Source organism: Eubalaena glacialis, chromosome 18 (assembly GCF_028564815.1).
Source record: "Eubalaena glacialis isolate mEubGla1 chromosome 18, mEubGla1.1.hap2.+ XY, whole genome shotgun sequence".
Classification (NCBI taxonomy): Eukaryota; Metazoa; Chordata; class Mammalia; order Artiodactyla; family Balaenidae; genus Eubalaena; species Eubalaena glacialis.
In genome coordinates, this window is record NC_083733.1 from 21,604,672 (window position 1) to 21,624,988 (window position 20,317).

At 38.8% G+C, this 20,317-nt stretch overlaps 1 protein-coding gene across 1 annotated transcript in view; it reads left to right on the plus strand.

The window, feature by feature from the left end:
- CDH11 (cadherin 11) overlaps positions 1-16,843 on the plus strand; it is a 141,883-nt gene extending 125,040 nt beyond the window's left edge. Inside the window, exons 12-13 of the mRNA XM_061174477.1 lie at positions 12,937-13,188; positions 15,557-16,843. Coding sequence (XP_061030460.1) covers positions 12,937-13,188; positions 15,557-16,053 — 749 coding nt within the window. The 3' untranslated portion in view covers positions 16,054-16,843. The remainder of the gene's footprint in view (positions 1-12,936; positions 13,189-15,556) is intronic.
- The last annotated feature ends 3,474 nt before the right edge of the window (positions 16,844-20,317 follow it).

The following is a 20,317-nucleotide window of genomic DNA, read 5'->3' on the forward strand; positions in this document are numbered from 1 at the left end:
ATATTACACATACCAGTAACTATGTTCTAAACACCGTGCCAAGATCCTTCCCATACTTTATTTAATTTTCTCAGCAGCATCATAGGTAAGGATTATTATTATCATCCCCATTTTGAAGATGAGGAAAATGAGGGATAGGCCATTAAGTAAATCAGCCATGTGGGAGCGAGACCTAGATTTTAAACCTGGACGTTCAGAGGCTAGAGGTCGCAGCCTGAACCCCTGTGCCCCATGCTCCTTGGATTTGGGGGGATATGACCTGGCATACTTTATTATTATTTCTTGGACTGATTTGAGCATTTCATTATGATCCTTATATCTGTGTGTTCATATAATCCCCAATTTACATTTGAGGTCTAACTGCTGGATGTATTTCTGGCAATATCCCTGTTTATCGCTGGACACCTCCTGAAACAGCTGGTGTTTCTAGGCTTTTCTTTGCCAACTTTGCCTCCATCACCTGCCTTGTCTTCTTTTTATGTGTGCAATAATGTTTAGTTGCTGTTTACCCTCTGAAAACATTATACTAAGACCTATTGTTCTCTAGGGACTTATAAATATTTCACTTTGTCACAGTACTTTGGGGACGCCATCTATATTTTCAAGGAGATTATATTACCATGGAGAAGCCAACCTACTGCACAATCTGTTTCCCCTGCCCTTTCCTATAAGAAACTAATCCTTTGTGGAGCTACCACTTTTGCAGGGAATTGCTACTTTTTAAGAAAAATGACTTTATTAACTATGGCAAACAGCTAATGAAAACTCCCATGTTTAGAGCTATTACAAAACTTTAAAGCAAATACAGTCCTATAATTATCATTTAATAGAGTTTCTTTCTACCAGATCCTAAAAGTAATTACATATTGAAGTGATCCAAAAAGAGTAATCACATTCCACATCCTATTAACAGCCTACTGAGTTACCAAATTTCCCAGCTGAGACTGCTTTCCATAGAAAACATGAGATAATGGTTTACAGCATGCTGAGTAAAAGCATCAGATTTCTCTCTCCTTGAGTGCTTACTTCCATTATGCCATGTAAATAATCAGGATTGTGTTTGCCTAAACTCGGCATAAGCGTTCAGCCTCTTTAAAAATATAAGAGGGGAAGCCATCTTAATACACACAAGCCTTTTATTTCATTTTTATCTTACTCCATTCTACAGCCCGAGCTTCAAAGACAACTCAGCAGGCAGCAGGAAAGTAGAACACTGGATAACTCTTCAACATATGAGTCCATCTTGGGCTAATAATATCAAGAGTGGTGCTGTTTGGGGAAATGAAGAGCTGATCCACCCAGGCTTTGAGATGCATTTACTTTGAAAATATTAGACTTATGGCATCTTTAAAAAACACAAGGAACATGTAATGAATAAGAAAAGTGCAAAGAAAAAAATACTGAGAATAGCCCCTCTCATTTATGTAGTTCTTCATTGGATTATAAAACCTGCTAATGGCCATTGTTCCACTTAGTTCCTAAACAGCCCTAGGAGGTAGGCATTTTGCATATTTTTATCCCCATTTCCTAGATGAGGAAAGAATATGAAACATCAAAAGATTCAGAGACTTGCCCAAGGTCACTCTAGCAATAAGTGAATTGAACTAAAATGTTTGAGTGTTTAAAGGGTTCTGTCTCGTGTAGTAACACTTTATATATTATGAATATAGAGCTTGTGTCTTTTCTAATTAATTATTTTCTTTAAAAATCTTTGTTTACCCCATAATCAAATAACAACAATCTTCAGAAGAGAAAAAATCTAAAATAAATTCATCAATCTAGTATTCCAGGGAAAGTGTGAACAGAAAAGGCCAAACTGTACTTCAAGTTTAATTTTAATCACAGCCATGGTAATTGTTGTAAAATATATTTGCAAAGAATTTTATAAGTTTCTTCTACTGCATAATTAATACATATTCCTTGTAAGAAAATTATAAAATACAAACAAGCAGAAATAAAATTAGAAATAATAAAATAACTTGATAATATACTATCCAGAAATAATCACTGCTAATTTTTATAGCCTTCCAGACTTTTTCTTGGCATATATTTTGATCTTTAAAAAAGGCAACCGTAAAATGATGTCTGCTTTTTTCCCTACATAATAATACGTGATATGCATTTTTCAGCATCAGTATACTTATGTCAACATTTTTTTCCCTAAATATCCTCCTAACTTCATTACAAAGGTATATGATATCAGTTGACTATTGTTGTGCAAGTATGTTGTTTTCACACACCTTTGCCAAATATCTAATTATTCTTTTAGGATAGATTCCTAGAGTGGAATTACTGTATCAGAAGCTTTTGATACTTAATTGACAAATTGCCTATCAGAAATATTATACCAATTTATAATAGCATCAGTAAAATAGGTAAGCTCCCATTTCCTCACATTCAGGCCAACTCTAGATACTTTTATTCTTTTTAAATGATTCACAAATTGATAAGTAAATTATAATCACATATCACATTTAAAATTTTCAATTCCTTTCATTACTAGTAAAGTTAGGATTTTTTAAATAAGTATTCATTCTTTTTTTTTAATTGAAGCTCTTTTTATTTTTTATCTTTTGCTTTTATTTATTTATTTATTTATTTATTTATTTATTTTTATTATTTTTGGCTGTGTTGGGTCTTCGTTGCTGTGTGCGGGCTTTCTCTAGTTGCAGCGAGCAGGGGCTACTCTTCATTGGAGCATGTGGGCTTCTCATTGCGGTGGCCTCTCTTGTTGCAGAACATGGGCTCTAGGCCACGGGCTTCAGTAGTTGTGGCACACGGGCTCAGTAGTTGTGGCTCAAGGGCTCAGGAGCTGTGGCACATGGGCTTAGTTGCTCCGTGGCATGTGGGATCTTCCGAGGACCAAGGATTGAACCCATGTCCCCTGCATTTGCAGGCGGATTCTTAACCACTGCGCCATCAGGGAAGTCCAAATTTTTTTTTTTCTTTTTTTTGGCCACGTGGCATGTGGGATTTTAGTTCCCTGACCAGGGATCGAACCCGTGTCCCTTGCAGTCAAAGCCCGGAGCCCTAACCACTGGACCACCAGGGAATTCCCTGATCCTTTTTTTTGCTTTATAAATCAGCTACTCATGTCCTTTACCCAGTTTTTGAATTGTATATTCATCAATTTGCAATTGATTTATAAAGTCTCTTCATCTTTTAATGCTGTTAACTTGTGACTTATCATACCTATTGCATAGATTTCTCCAATGTTTCAATGTCCTTTCAATCCTGATTATGCTATGTTCTAAAGTATAGATGTTGCGCTTTTTGTATCAGTTTTTCTGCTTAAAATTATTCTTAGCAAGACTTTCCTCATGCAAAAGTGATATCAATATTCACCTAGCTTATCTTTCTTATATATCATGTTTCCCATTTCAATCATTTATCCATGTTAAATAAATACACAGGCTCCCTTTGTTGGCCATTTCCTAAATATCATTTAAGAAATGGTCATTTCTAATTGCTTTGCAACGCCATCCTTTTTTTCACCTACATTACATACTCTTAGATTTTTTTTTTTTTTGGACTATCAACTCTCCCTATTCTATTTATTCTCATGATAGTATCATATTTTTCTTTAATGGTTGCACACGTATAATATGTGTGTTAAAATCTGACAGGGGTTTTGTCTACATTATTTTCATTTCATTACTCTTTCTTAGCTTTTGGTTTCTTCGTTCCTCCAGATATAATTTAGAATTATTTTTCAGGTGCCTGATAAGTATCTTCATGAATTTTATTGAGTTTACCTTAAATTTATGGATTAATTTAACAACTAAGAATTTTAAAATATTCTTCCTATCTAGAAGCATGATCTGACTTTCCACTGACTCAGTTCTCTTTTTATTACCATCAGGAATGCTTTATAGTTTTCTTCATTTTTGTTCTATGCATTTCTTGCTAAGTTTATGGCTAGCTACTTTAAATTTTGGATACTATTATGAGGTAGATTTTTAAATTATGTATATTTTCTAAGTGACAATTTTTAGTATAAACTATAGCTCTTTTAGTTAGTTCATTTATTATTGGACATTGTTCTAAAGTGATATAACTTCTAAGCTTATTTTCTTAGGTTTTCTAGGGAGACAGCTACATAAAAATTAAATAATAACAATTTGCTTCATTCTTTTTTAATATTTGGGTTTTTTGTACAAATTGCATAGATTTGCATTTTATATTTTAAATAATAGCAATAATAATGGCTTTACTTGTTACTTTAATGGGGATATTACTTCTAGAGTTTCATCATTAAGCATAATATTGGTTGTTAGATTAAAATTCAGAAGATTAAAATTAAGATTTGTGTTATGGTGTGTGTGTGTATTTTAGGAAGTTTCCTTTCCATTAGCATTTCATTTTTAAAACATGGATGTTCAATTTTTAATCACGATTTTTGGATTCTGACAAAGAGATAGTATGATTTTGACCCTTGACCTAATGACTTGATAAATTAAATTGACATATCCTGATACTGAACCTCATATTTTAAAGTTCCAAACCTCTTATTCTAAACAATGATAAAATATAGAGAAAAGAGCAAGAGTTAAAGATTAAATATTGGCTTTAGCAGTGAATAAGACATAGTCCCAGATGTCAGGAAATTCCCAAAAGCACATGCAGCAAAGTTAGTTATACGGTGAAAGCACAGCTAATTTTGATAGTGACTATTTCGTGACCTACCTGCAGAGGAGCTGTAGCTATCATGATGGCCTCCAAACAGGCTGTCTGACTCTAGTCTTGCCCCCCCCCCCCTTACCTCAGCCCTTACTGATAATGTCTTTCTTCTTAAAATTCTTCTATGGGTCTCCATTTCTGGTGGATTTAACTGAAACTTTATAGCCTAGTGAGCAAGAAATGATATGATCTACCTCCCATAAACGTTGCATCTGTTATCTCCTTTCTCTTGCTACCTTAAAACGTAGGCCCCAGAAACTTCAAACCACCTTTAGTTTCCCAAATATGCCATGCTCTCACATGTCCATGCTTTTGTTCTGTGGAAAATGTACCCCCCACTGCCTATTATACCTCCTGTTTCAAGTCTCACCATAAATGAAGTCTCTTAGGGGAAGCTTTGCTGGACATTCCCAGCCCATTTGGATGCTACATCCTCTGTGCGCCAGGAACACTGCACTAACCTCTAGTATTTTTCTTATCACTCTGCGTTCTAAGCATACATTTCCCTGTCTGTCTCCCATTAGAATATGAGCTCTGTCGGGGCAGTACCCCAAAACTTAAGAAAAGTGGGTTAACTGAATGCATGAATTAAAGTGAAAGAGTAGATGGAAAGACATGTGATGTGCTTCAGACAGTTCAGGGATTAGTTATTACTGTGGAAAAATGATTATGTTATGAGATAAGCTTCAGGCTGAAAAAGACAATCCATCTTTTGGTGTTGGAATGTTCTGTAGGAGCCAATACCACATCACCCATCCATTCATCCTTTCATTATTTATTATTCCACAAAGTTATGTTGGACATCTAAGGTTTGGATCCAGGAAGAGGTGACTTTCAAATGTATTTATTTTGCAAGTGTATTATCTAATATGGGCCAAGTTATAGATCAAATGAACTCTGATACCTGATACATTCAGAGTTAAGTTTGAACTGCTAAAAAATAAAAAAAAACAAAAAACAAAGAGAACAAAAAAGAGTCTGTATGGAAAGCAGGCTTGGCTGGGTAAGGAAAGATAGCCAAGACAGACTGACCCTGATTAGACCAATTGGCAAACATCTTTCTTTCTTTCCTCTTCCCCCCCGCCCCCTTTTTGGTCTAAACTAAGGACAGTTCTTTTTTTGATGAGCAGCACCAAAAATCATCTAAATATGCTTCTGGTTTTTCACTTTTATAATTCAAAGATAGACAAACAGATTTCTGTGGAACTTTTTCCCCCCTTAATTGCTTCAATATGGAAAATGCTCTGTTGGCAGATCAAAATGGCAGATGGCTTTTAATGCCCTGCCATTTTCACTGTATAAATAATTATGTTCTCTTTTCTGCCTGAAATTCATTGCTGCAGTTTGTCCAACACAGAATACAATTTATCTGGAAACCCACCCCCTCCTCAACCCAAGAGAAAGAGAAATAGGTCTTCTTGGTGGATCAGACAGATTATTCCTTCAAGGTTCCCTCTGGTCACTGACTTAACTACTCTTGGGATTTCTCAACTCACTAAAAGACCCTAAATGTTTATATCCCGCTGAATTCCTTGGTAGTTTTCTTTGTCTTAAACCAAGAAATATATTCCTTTCTCCCTCCCTATCACCAAGGAGAAAATTGTCCTCTAACAAAAGTGGAGGGAGAGTTGATTCTAAGGGATGTGATAATTTATAACAATGAAAAGTCTATTGATACCACAAACAGGGCACACTCAGATGCCTCATACACACATGCACATAGGCAATTATTCCACAGTGTTATTTGTTGCATTTTGTATTTTGCCGATCCCTCAGTATCAAAGGTGTTAAGTAAAAGATCATGATCCTCCCCCTTCCCCTGTAGTATGCAGCTCCTTGATTTAGAGGGGAAACATTACAGCCATCAGAGTCTTGGATCAAACAATTTTCTGCATTAATATTTTAAGGCTAGTCTCATAGAATTTACCTCATTGTAGCATTTCCTTTATTCCAAAATATTGAGAAAATAATAGATTTCTTTTTGCCCCTTGCATATTGGTTTGTTTCTGAAGGTGTGTGTGTGTTTCTGGAAGTGCTATGGGAAGAGAGGTGTTGAATGAGTGCCCTTAATTCTTTGTAGGTCTCTCTGACATAAAAGTCTTAGGTTTCTAAGAGCAGCTCTTTTATCTGGGACCTGAGTCTATCTGGATTTAGCTATAGGCTGTGATGGGGTCCATCTAATTAACTAACCATGTTGGGGAAATTTGGTTAAAAAAAAAAAAAGAACCAATGTAATTGGCATGCAATAATATCAGGATTCTAGGGTCTGCTGTGCACTGGGGAAAATATAGTGAAACCTAGAGGAGTCTGAATCCTAGTTTTGTTTATATTTTCCATGTTATTGTGATCAATTGCTTCCCTCTTTGTTTCTCCATTTCTTTTCATATAAAATAAAGGTAATTATACTTTCTGCACATAATTTTAAAATTCTTTGGGATAAGGTAGGCGGAAGTAACAAGGAATAAGGTTTGCACATATTAGCAGCTCAATAAATGTTACTTAGTTGAATCTGACTCACCCTAAATAATGAGAAAAGAATAATGAGACAAAGAGATGAAGATATTTACCGGGAACAAGATCCATAATATTGTAAAGGCAGCACTGATCGAGTTGGGTTCAAACGTACAAAGTGGGAGAAGATGGAGTCTGCAAATTGATGGCAAGCTAATCAGTAAAATCTGACTGTGTGGGAAAGCCAGATGGATGCTGAGATATAGTGAAAGAAACATCCTTCAACTGTTTATTCCTCTAACACACAAAATGCTGCTAACCGAACAATGATGAGTGAGCAAGGTTCTTGCCTTCAGGGAGGTTACTGTCCGATGGAGAGGACAGACATTCGAACAGTTACCATAGACTGTGAAATATGAAATATAAGCAGTGACTACGGGTAGATAGACGGCTCATATGGTGTTCAGAAAGACAAGAAAAGATATATACACAAGCTATTAAGTTCACCTTTAAGCATTAGTCATATCAGAAAATTAATGCTACAAACTTTAAAAATGTTATTTGAAATTTCTATTATTTCAGTCCCTCCCTCAATTCAAGGTGGCAAATACTGGCTTCAAAAATTGAAATTAATTTTTCAAAAATCACATCTCTAAATGAGTATTAAAAAACCTAAATAACTAGACGTTTCAATGATGTCTTTTGTAATTGTATAGCATGTGTACTTCTGAAATTATTAAACTTGAAACTCCACTGAGACTTTTGGGACACACTACATATATATATATTTTTTTTTTTTTTCATTATTCTGATACAGCTATTGCCACATTTCTAAGGAAAGTAGAGAGGGCCCAGAAGAAAGTAATCAAATAATGATTATTCTGCTAGTGACTGCATAACTGTCTTCAAGTGTGTGGAAGCTTTTAATGTGGTAGATAGATCTACTTTGTCTCTGAGGTTTGAGCAGAAAGGGTAGAGTGGGTAGATTTAGGTCAGAAGTGAATTAAGTAAGAGCAAGGCTTAAGGCTTGGCCTAGAGTCTCCATATCTTTTTTTTTTTTTTTTTTTCTTTAACAGTCTCAAGAGATGGGCTCCAGTCTGATGCAGACAGCGCCTATCTTCACAGGCTAAAGTATCTCTGATCAAGTTGATCAGTGGGGGAATTTTTAGCTTTGGAACAGAGAGGGACAGAGGAAAAGAAGTGGTAAGGAAGAGCATCTTAAGATGCTCTTTAGGAAAGCTAATGGGGCAACATTCTCTCACCTTAGGCCAAGCCTCTCTCCTGACATCATGGTGAGAGCAGAAAGTACTAATCCTTTGCTTCAGTGATTCCTCTTTTCAAGTTGTTAATATGCAGTGGCTATGCCCATATACTGCCCATTTTGCCCTGTTCCCATTATTTTTTTACCTAATACACGGTTGGCACCCTGTGCAGTCTATGTATCAAAGGCTGCTCCCCTATCATAATTTTCCCTTTTAATATCAGTTGTATATATTCCTCCCTTGGGTGACATCATCATCATAGCCCATACGTTTGCATCTCCAAACTGGTACCATGGAGACCATCATTATCAGGAACTTTTACATTTTGTTAGTGTAATGACAAAGTGTGCAGATAAAAACAGCATACGATCAGGAGTCCAGGTTGTAGCCATAAAAATTTGAAACCTGAATTTATTTTCCATTAATAGAAATATTACAATTTGTACATCACATATACTAGTAATTTATAGCCTCATTCGCAAGTTTTGCCTAAGTAGGGGTAAGAAAAAGGAACTGCTAACTGCTTCCATGTTTGTGGCCAGGGAGGAGAACATTGGGTGTCAGGATGAAACACCGAGGTGCTTGAAAAACATTTTCTTACCATGGGAAATATATCACCCAGGATTGAAGAGCATGAACTATCTTCCTACCTCTGGATGATGAGCCCTTCTATGTAGGCAATTGCATTCAAAACTGCGATGACATTTCCAAGAATTCACTTTCCTCTCTTTGTCAATATGTTTCTCTTCCTCATTAGTCTACTGCACCAAGAGGAGAGCTTCCAGAAAAGAATTAATATTTACTGAGCATCTCTGACAGCCTGGCACTATGCTAAATACCTTTATGAATGGAATCAAATTTAACCCTAAAAATTATTAGTTTTCTGGATGAGAATATAGCAAATCAAGACATTTACCTAACATGTCTAAAAGTCAGGCAATTGATATGTAGAAGAGTCGAGATTCAAACCCAGGTCTGTCTGACCCCAAATACTGAGAGATTTGCTCTTTGGAAGCTTTATAAAGGAGAAGGATCTGAGAAATCTCTTGATGGAAATTTTAAAATCCATACAACATTTGTCATTTTCTGCCTCATCTTATTAACCATGGAGCCAATTTGACACTTCCCTGAAAATGTGTCCTCACAGAAGCTCTTATTTTTTCTTGGGTCACCGATAAACCTCAGAAATGTGTATGTCCAAAGGGGACCCTCTCAAAGACAGATAGGGAGTAGCTGGCTAATTAAAATAATTGAGATGAGAGAATCTGTAGCCAAACTTAAGATGCAAAATTGATTTCCTAGAGGGTTTTTTTTATTACTGTTTGTTTCTTTTTCCATTTGTTTTTCTAGAGTTGATTTTCATGGAGTCCCTGCCCATAGTGGCTCTTTTTGTTAGTAAAAGATCAGTGATCAGAGTGGACCACAAGAAAGACTATCAGAGAACATGGCACTGTCTCCTCTGATATGGCCCTCCCCCAGAAAATCGCATCCCCCCATTGGTGCTGGGGCCACTTAGATCTAGAGGGGGGATATTTTATGCATTCATGCCACAGTAACCACCTAAGTTCCAAACTAGTCTGGTTAGACATGTTTCTTGTCTAACCATATCTACCCTTCACCAGTTCACCATCCCTGGAGGATCTCAATACTGGTGCTAGGTTTTCTGGTAGAATGATTCCTGAGCCCTCTGGAAGCACAGCCCAGAGGACAACCATGGGCTTTTATTACATTATTTGGTTCCAAAAGCAACCCCGTGAGGCATGCTTGATATCAACCAGTGTCCTCATTTTAAAGATGAACAAGTGAGGCTCTGACAGGACAAGTCACTCATTCTAAAGCATGGATTTAGAATATGCCCAGGAAGAGACCTTCACTCCATTTATCTTCCACCTCGCAAACTAATCTTAAAATTCATATGTGAAACATGTTTGACTAGAAGACATTTTTTAAAAGTTCTCGAGATTCTACTGATGAATCACTCAGAGACAGTAAATGGTTCAGTCAGCCGGGTACTTTGATGAGCTTCCATTTCATAGTTACAGTGTGTCTGAGAGGACTCAGCTGTTCAGAATGTGAAACATCTTGAATTCGCAGGCTGGTGTCCTGCTCAGAAACATGTTTTCCATTAGTGTTTGATTTTCAATTACCTTCATGTGTAAGCCAGCCTGCTATGATCCGGAGGTACAGTCTTGCATGGATGGCACATTGAAAAATAGATTTTAAATTACGGCTTCCACAGGTTTAAAAAAATAAAAACACTCAGGTCACATTCCCTCCAAACTACACCATGGGTAACAGGGTGGGACCCAATAGATAAACTAAGTGAATGCCCTCTTGGGGATGTCATTTGTATCAGAGAAGTATATTTGACCGAGCAATTAATTTGCTTTTCTTCGTAAATTTTTCATACTCATTTTTATTGACGATGGCATTTGTGCCATTTCAGATCATTAAAATGTGGTAGATATTTTAACATTTAATTTGTGAAAGTCTTACATGAATTCAAAAGAAATTTATGAGATGGAAAAAATAACATTTGAATTAATTATGTAGATATGTAATTTTTTTGTATTTGTTAAGCATACAACAATGTTATAGCCTAGAAGAGGAAAGCACAGTCAGGAAACTGAATGTTAACATTCTATTTGACCAGCTTATTTTTATTTTTTCATGATTTTTCATAGTACATATAATTTTCCTCCAGTGTTAAGAGCAATATATGCCAATCACACAAACTTCAGAAAATACAGAAATGAGGGCTAGCTGTTCTGCCCTGTTTTTATTGAGAGATTGGCAGCAAAGGGCAGAGGATCCATCATTAATAAGTCTTCCCAAAAGCCAGCAGCTACACACACCTTACCTTCTGCAATACTCAGAATATCTGCTCAGTCCTAAATGAGACTGAATCTGCCATTTGTATATATTTTTTATCTCACACAGAATACATTACATTTCCTTTAACCTAAAATATATGAATTCAATTTTTAGATTCTAAGATAATTTTTCCTACCACAAGAGCTAATTCATGGTCCTGTCAGTCCATTCAAAGCATGCTGGCTATTGGGCCATCATGTTGGTCATAACATTCTTATTGCTATAAATTACTGATTCCTAACTCACACAAAAAAATGTGTGCCATGTTGAGGATATGTGTGTGTGTGTGTGTGTGTGTAATTTGATGGAGTATATTCAAAACTTCCACAGTTTTATAATAGCGATGTTTTCCAAATGCAGAGCATATGGCCTGGAAAAATTCTTTTTGGCTGGTAGAGATATGCAGAAAACACGATGAGGAAGCATTTGGGGGAATAGGTTACAAATGATTGGGAAATACATGAAAACCAACATCTGGAACTTGGGTGAAACTTTTCCCAGAACAAGGTTATGACATTTGTTCAACAAATATTTATTGAATGTCTGCTGTGTGTCCAGCACTGGAGAGACTGAGATGAATCAGATAAAAGCCCCTACTCTCTAGAAGTTCACAGTCTAGGAGAGACCCAAGTAGTTATGCCACCAAATAATGACAGAAGAGTGGGAGGCTGATTTCTGTAGGAATGTACAGTGGGATGGGTCACAAAGGAGAAGAGGGGAGAGGTCTAGAAAGGGCTCCCAGAAAGTGACTTTTGGATTCAGTTTTGAGGCTTGAAAAGCTCACTTGTCATGATCAAAGGAACGGCTTTGGGGGGCATTAAAGCAGAGGGTCAAAGCCAAGGCGTACAAAGAGTGTAGTGTGCTGGGGAACAGACATGAGTTCTGCACAGCAGGCTGAACTGGGGCGTGTGGGAAGGGGAGGGCATGAGCCTGGAAGGCAAGGTAAAATCTAGATCAGGGAACTATCTGGTGATCTACCGTGCAGATGTGGTCTGTGTTGTGTGAGCAGCAGAGAAAACGTCATCTTTTTAAGCAGGAGTGACATGTTTAACTGGGTGGCTGAATTTCAGAGAAACTGTAAACCTGCTGCCGGGTTTATAAAATATTTCCACTTTAAAGATGATATTTTCCTTTAGGACTTATAGGTGGGTTCATAGTTTGGGCAAGATTTGAGGGTGGATTAGAAATCTCTCAAAAAACTAACAAAAACTGGCCAAAGGCTTGTCATGAAGCAGGGAAAGTGCAAACATGAAAAAGAAGGGTTTTGTGTGTTTTTTCTCACACTCGCCTATATATTTAATTTTATCGTATATTAACATAGAGTGTGTGATTGAAGCCCATACTTTCTTGTATTTGAGGAAAGGGACAACACCCAAACAGAAAATGGTGTGGTTACCCGGCCACTGAAGGCATTCATATCGACGAAATAAAAAAGAGCTGATTTCTGCGTTTCGTTTCGAGATGGGACAAAACTCAGGGATCCTTGTCATGCCAAATGACTGCGGCTTCTATAGATGTCTAGATTAAAGAACAAGTGGGGAGGATTCTGGTTGTAGCCTTGGTGGTGAGAAGAGCACATTCAGATCAGCCAAGCCGAATGCAAAAATGTGAAGTCTGTGATTCCGTGGTCTTGCTCTGCGAGTACACCTTGTCTCCCCTCTTCCAACAGATAATACCGCAGGGGTGTATGCCCGGCGCGGAGGGTTCAGTCGGCAGAAGCAGGATTTGTACCTCCTGCCCATCGTGATCAGTGATGGCGGAATCCCTCCCATGAGTAGCACCAACACCCTCACCATCAAGGTCTGTGGGTGTGATGTGAACGGGGCACTGCTGTCCTGCAACGCAGAGGCCTACATCCTGAACGCCGGCCTGAGCACCGGGGCGCTGATCGCCATCCTTGCCTGCATCGTCATTCTCCTGGGTAAGGGACCTCCCAGGTCACCTGTAGGAAGGGCCTTTCAACCAGATGCCCATCCTTGAAACACATATATTTCTCAAGTTACCGGGAATTGTGCTATATACCGTGGAGGCAATTTGAGACAAAAAAGAGGTGGTGCCTGCTTGCTCGTGTATTTTAGGGTACGGCGGGGGAACAGGCAACTTAACAAGCATTAGAGCCGAGTTGGGGGATGGTTGTGATGAGCAAATGCCGGGCATCACAGGACTGCGTAGCAGAAGACATCTGGGGGCATCAGCAGGGGACGGGGTTGAACATCAGAGATTTTGCAGGAGAGGAATTTAGGCAGAGACCTAGTATATGAACAATGGTGTGCCTTACAAGAGGAATGAGAAGAGTTAGCGGTAGAAAGAATAATCGTGATGTCAAAGACGGTCTAGGAAGGACTCAAGGAACTGGATGAAGACTGGCCTGGCTGAAGCTGGATCTGGGCTCCTCCTCTAGATGTCATATGTAATATCTGGGTGCATGCATCAGCTCATGGGGACCCCAGAGCAGCTTTTCCTGCACTTGCCTGCTGAGTTAGGTACCCCTCTTCTGCACATGGTCCCACCTGTGGTTTACTCTGTAATAGCAGAAATGTGCTGATGCAGGTAACATCTACCAGTGCCGGGCCTCAGGAAGATCAGATCAGTTGTCCCCAAGTCTCAGAACTCGTGTATGACAAAAAAATCAGGATTCAAATCTAAGTATGTCTGACATCAAATTTATACTTGTTCCATGATGGTTAGTTCTTCACTGAATGAATTCATGTGTCCCTGATACATAGGGAAGAGCCAGCAAGTTTAGTTCAACCAATAGTTAATGAGTATTTTCTGGGTACCAGGCCCTGTGTTCAGCCCTGGGGGATGAAGAGAAGAATCATACAAGATCTCAGTGATCAAAAAGTTCATAGTCTATTGAGGAAAATAGGCATGAGCAGATAAATTGCCGAGGCACATGGTGAGCACCATGATAGAGACACGAACCTAAGGCAGTGGGGGCACAAGAGGAGAAAGTACCTGACATTGACTGGGAAGGTCAGAGACAACTTCCTGGAGGATGTAACGTACTTATCAGATGCTGAAAGAGCTTTCCAGCTGGGGAAAGGGACTGGGATGGATGGATAGTCCAAGCAGAGGGAGCAGGAAACAGAAAAGCTCTGAGAAGTTCATAATCTAGTGGTGGAGGCAGATGTGTGAACAGTGTGACACGTGTCACCGTGATGGCCAGGTGGCTACATAGAGTGGATACCAATAGCCCTGTCTGGTATCAAAATGGGATATCAGGAAGGATTTTTGTGATGAAAGATGAAGAGTCAGCCAAGCAAAGAAAGTGAAAAAGAGTGGTCCTGGTGAAGGTGCTGTTAAAGAAGGCACAGGGGAAAGACACTGCCTGGTAAGCACTGGAAGCCGTTCACAGTCTGGTCAAGTGCAGACCCTCATCCCTGCATCTCAGAGTGATGGTGGACCCAGAGGGGCTCTCAAGTCACTTGCCAAATTCAGCCACAAACATTTTCTTCAATCTTGCTGAGTGTGCGGGCGAGTGTTCCAATGGAACATTGTGGGGAGGCGGGGGGGGGTTGATAGAGAATGAAACGGTGTCAGAGCTTTCCTTATAAGCAACTCTGCTTATTCATCCTAGATGACCTGAGTTTAGTGGAATCCCCTCTCTCAGGGAAGAGACAGTTACAGTGGTTTTGTCTGGAGTTTCAGCTGACGCTGTTTCCCTGTGTTCAGATAAATAGAGAAGATTTGTCATTTGTCTCTTAGGGGTCTTTATAAACTACCCCTCTTCTATACAGTGGTCTGAAGAGAGTCTAGCCATGCTTATGATAAGATTTCTTATAAAGGTAGAGTAAAGGTCAATGCTGACCCCACCTCAGAACTCTGGGGAGGGGCTCAGCACCTCCTGTAGAAAGTTAGGACCTCAAGTCTCTGAATGTCCTCATTTGTAAACTTTGGAGAGGCAGCTGTCTTCCTTTGCAAAAAGAAACAGGCATAACCCACTTTTAAGAGGCTGCAGACGGACATATTTAGAATCTTCCTAATTCTTCTGAAGATGACTTCCAAATAGTGTCGGATTCATTTGTAAAAACTCAAAATAGTTGCAACTTGCCAGTTTGTTTGGATATAATATTTTCCTGGAAGCATTTTGCAGATGAAGAGCCAGGTGGAGGGCAACTTTGCACATCTTTGGGGATTCCAGGTAAAGCTCTCATTTCATAGGCTGGTCCCAGTTCTGAAGCATGTGTACACCATGCTTTAAGGTAAGCAGAGTTTCCCTGGGAAAAGAACCCAGAAGACTGGGCTTAACCTATGCTTCCTTTCTTTTTTTTTTTTTTTCCCTGTAGTCATCGTAGTGTTGTTTGTGACACTGAGAAGGCAAAAGAAAGAACCCCTCATTGTCTTCGAGGAAGAAGATGTCCGTGAGAACATCATTACCTATGATGATGAGGGGGGTGGGGAAGAAGACACAGAAGCCTTTGATATCGCCACCCTCCAGAACCCTGACGGTATCAATGGATTTATCCCTCGCAAAGACATAAAACCTGAATATCAGTACATGCCTAGACCTGGGCTCCGGCCAGCACCCAACAGTGTGGATGTGGATGACTTCATCAACACGAGAATACAGGAGGCGGATAATGACCCGACCGCCCCTCCTTATGACTCCATCCAAATCTATGGTTACGAAGGCAGGGGCTCCGTGGCGGGCTCCCTGAGCTCCTTAGAGTCGGCCACCACGGATTCAGACTTAGACTATGACTACCTACAGAACTGGGGACCTCGATTTAAGAAACTAGCGGATTTGTACGGTTCCAAAGACACTTTTGATGACGACTCTTAACAATAACGATACAAATTTGGCCTTAAGAACTGTGTCTGGTGTTCTGAAGAATCTAGAAGATATGTAAACAGGTATTTTTTTAAATCAAGGAAAGGCTCATTTAAAACAAGCAAAGTTTTACAGAGAGGATACATTTAATAAAACTGCAAGGACATCAAAGTGGTAAATACTGTGAAGTACCTTTTCTCACAAAAAGGCAAATATTGAAGTTTATCAACTTGGCTAGAGGAAAACCACTTGGCATACAAAATATTTAAGAGAAGGGGAAGTCTAACGGTGAACTCACAATGAAGGGAAATTGTTTATGTGTTATGAACATCTAAGTCTTTTTTCTTCTTTTTTTTAAAAATTTGTCAAAGAAGCTTCCACAAAATTAGAAAGGACAACAGTTCTGAGCTGTAATTTCGCCTTAAACTATGGACACTCTATATGTAGTGCATTTTTAAACTTGAAATATATAATATTCAGCCAGCTTAAACCCATACAATGTATGTACAATACAATGTACAATTATGTCTCTTGAGTATCAATCTTGTTACTGCTGATTCTTGTAAATCTTTTTGCTTCTACTTTCATCTTAAACTAATACGTGCCAGATATAACTGTCTTGTTTCAGTGAGAGGCGCCCTATTTCTATGTCATTTTTAATGTATCTATTTGTACAATTTTAAAGTTCTTATTTTAGTATACATACAAATATCAGTATTCTGACATGTAAGAAATGTTACGGCATCACACTTATATTTTATGAACATTGTACTGTTGCTTTAATATGAGCTTCAATATAAGAAGCAACCTTTGAAATAAAAAAAGATTCTTTTTTAATTCTGGGTTTGATTCTTAACATTGAAAAAAATTATTTCTAATGACCCATTTATAATTCTAATTTAAGATATTTGTGATCTTTTAATAACTCTATTTATGATCTGTTGTAGTCTGCTGCTTTTATTGTTTATTTAAAATCAAATATGTTTTACAAATGTTTTTTCAGACAAGATTCAGTAGCATTGTGTAAAGCTTCTTTGTACAGTCTCGGTGTTAGCTTCCTGACTTCTCTTCACACGCATCTTCTATAAAAGAAGGATGCTAAAGATCTAGGTCAGTCTATGATTTTGCAATACTTGTTATATAATATGCGTTTATCTTGTGTATCAGTAATTTGATGGTTATGAGAAACGAGTCCATGAGGGAATGAAACTATCAGAACTCTGAAGTTCAAGATGTAGAATTTTATGCCCCATACCGAGCAATTGAGGGTTGGGGGGGGTGAAGAGTCAAAAATATACATTTGCCACGTGTAGTTATCAGATCAGACCTCCAGTGTTATTCTATTTTTCCTTACTTTGATCTTGCCAGGCTATCATAATGACTCTGCCAGTTGAAACTGCTTATTTTTCCTTTTATAATTTTAACTCCTCTTAAAACAATGTGGCATTCTAAAGTTTCATCAAAGAAAGAGCAATTCATTTCCAAACCTTGTTTTAAAATATGCTTTGGGCCATAAGCTCAGAATGAGGACAGGGACCATGGTGGCTTCTGAGGGTCAATGCCATTTGATCTGTGAGTATGCCTGCAGTCTCCTGCAGTCCCATCTTGCTGCCTGGGGGTTGGGACTTCTGTGAAGGACACTTCACCTGCTCCGTAGGGCCAAAGGTCAAAACATAGCAATACTCGGGGAAAGAACACACAGGTTATGCTATGCTGTAAGTGCTTTTCCTCTTTCCCCTAGACAGAGGGCACACGCTTTCTCTTGGATTGCAGATAATTTTTAGATTATCTTCTTTTTTTTTTTTAACTTTATTGTGGGAGTTTGTTTCAAGCAATTTCTTGATATCCTGCTACATACTATTTTTATGACTCAGTCAAAATGCATACAAAGAGAAATGTTTTGATGAAGTGCTCACTTCCATATTCCTTTGCATTTAAATCAAATTGTCTGAACACTTCAATGGAATAAATTCTGTGGACAATGTCACTTTGGAATCTTTCATTTCAGTGAAGGATTGCACACTCTCAAGACTTCCATAATTGCAGGTTTTGTTCATTTTTTATATGGTTTTTGTAATCCAAAGACTATTTTGCTAGATTTGCACAGATCTCCAGTTGAATTTGAAGTGAAGAAATAACTCAAAAGGAAAAAATGAATAGCACTGGGGCTTCTCTGGTGGCGCAGTGACTAAGAATCTGCCTGCCAATGCAGGGGACACGGGTTCGAGCCCTGGTCCGGGAAGATCCCACATGCCGTGGAGCAACTAAGCCCGTGAGCCACAATCACTGAAGCCTGCGCGCCTAGAGCCCGTGCTCCGCAACAAGAGAAGCCACCACAATGAGAAACCCGCACACCCCAAGTAAGAGTAGCCCCCGCTCGCCGCAACTAGAGAAAGCCTGCATGCAGCAACAAAGACCCAACGCAGCCAAAAATAAATTAATTTAAAAAAAAAAGAAAATGAATAGCACTTAAACAAATATACAGCTGTAAGTAAGCCTGTCACCGTGGATGATCCTTTTTTCTAGGAATGTATTTGGATTAGATTTGACAACTACAGTTTCACATTTTTTATGTTTAATTTTTTTTAAAAAAAGGCTGTCTACTTTTCAATAGTTAAAAATACTTGTTTTTCTTTTTTTTTTTCCTTTTTATCTTCTCTTTTTTACTTTAAGCCTCTATTGTTTGTAGAACCCTCTTAGAAGCTTGAGAATAAAACGTCTTTCCCGACTAGTGGAGTCCTTTTTTCATTTGGAACATATTACCTTAAAAGCAATCTTAGTTTAAGTGGTCCTTCCTTATTTCAATATAAAGTAATCACTGCTTTATGACATGGATTCAGCTAAAGAAAGGACTCTGCTTTGTTATTCTTGTCCTTCAGTAGTAGGTATTGTTTCAATCATCCTTCATTCACTCATCAAAATCTTATTTTGTAGACCCTGTGCTAGTTTCTCAAGCTTGCAGAATGAGTCTTGCTTCCTGATGTGTTTCAGGCTTTCCAACCCTTTCCAAAATATCTATCCTTTTGCCTTGTAATCAGCTATTTACCTCTATGCCCACCCACCTCCCCAGACAATGCATCAGGCTATTTCCTCTCCTTCAGAGTTGAGGGAAGAAAATAAATAAAAGATATAACAGGATATGGTGAGATGTTGACTGTGAATGGAGGGTACGCCAATCATGGCCTTTCTGGACATATCCTGTGTTTAGCTAAGTTGCATTTTATACGCCACTGTTCCTGGCATGATGGAGAAAATAAGAGAGCAGATTATCTACATCACTTGGAGAACTCATTAAAAAATACACATTCAAGTTGCCCAGAGAGTATAACCCTGTGTATAGGGTGACACCTGGTCAACAGTATTTGAAATTGCTCCTGGGTAATTATGCAACATCCTTCACCTCTTTTTGAGAGCCTCTGTAGGACAATGGGGGGTGAGTTGGGATCTCTGAGCAGAAGAGTGGCCAAATCTAGCTGCCAGGCAGTGTGGAGGACAGATTAGGAGCATATAAACCTAGAGGCATGTCAGGAGGGTTATTATGAAAGTCAAAATGTGATAGAAGTATCCTAAAATAATTCAGTAAATTGGTGATGGAAAAGAGGCGAGGCTTTGCTGTTTCTGCACTGCCAACAGCCTGGTCTAACCCATCATCATCTCTGACCTGAAGGACGAACACAGCCTCTTAGCTGATCTCCTGCTCCCAACTTCTCCACAAAGAAGCCAGAGGGATATGAACTCCCAACTCAGACCACATGACTCCATAACTTAAACCTCTTCACTGGCTTCCCAAAGTCTTAAATATATATCAATTCCCTTACTTTATTGCTTTACATGATCAGCGCCCTGCAAATCTCTCCAACTTCATCTTACTCCATTCTCCTATCAGTGCACTGTGATCCAACCACCTTGGCCACCTTTTAGTTCCTCATACAGACAAAATGTGCCCCCTTTTCCATCTAAAGCAGCTCACTCTCTGTTGGTTTCCTTTGTATCAACTACAACTCTGTAAACTTATTTTGCTTATTGGCTTTTCCTGTATCTGTGAGTCTGACCACCCCACCAGAATGCAAGCCCTAAGAGGGCAGGGATCTTGTCTTCCTGTATTCCCAGTTCTTTGCATTTTGTCTGAAACATATCAGTCAATACTTGAATGAGGGGCTTCTCTGGTGGTCTAGTGGTAAAGAATCCGCCTTCCAATGCAGGGGACCCGGGTTCGATCCCTGGTCGGGGAACTAAGATCCCACACGCCACACGGCAACTAAGCCCACATGCCACA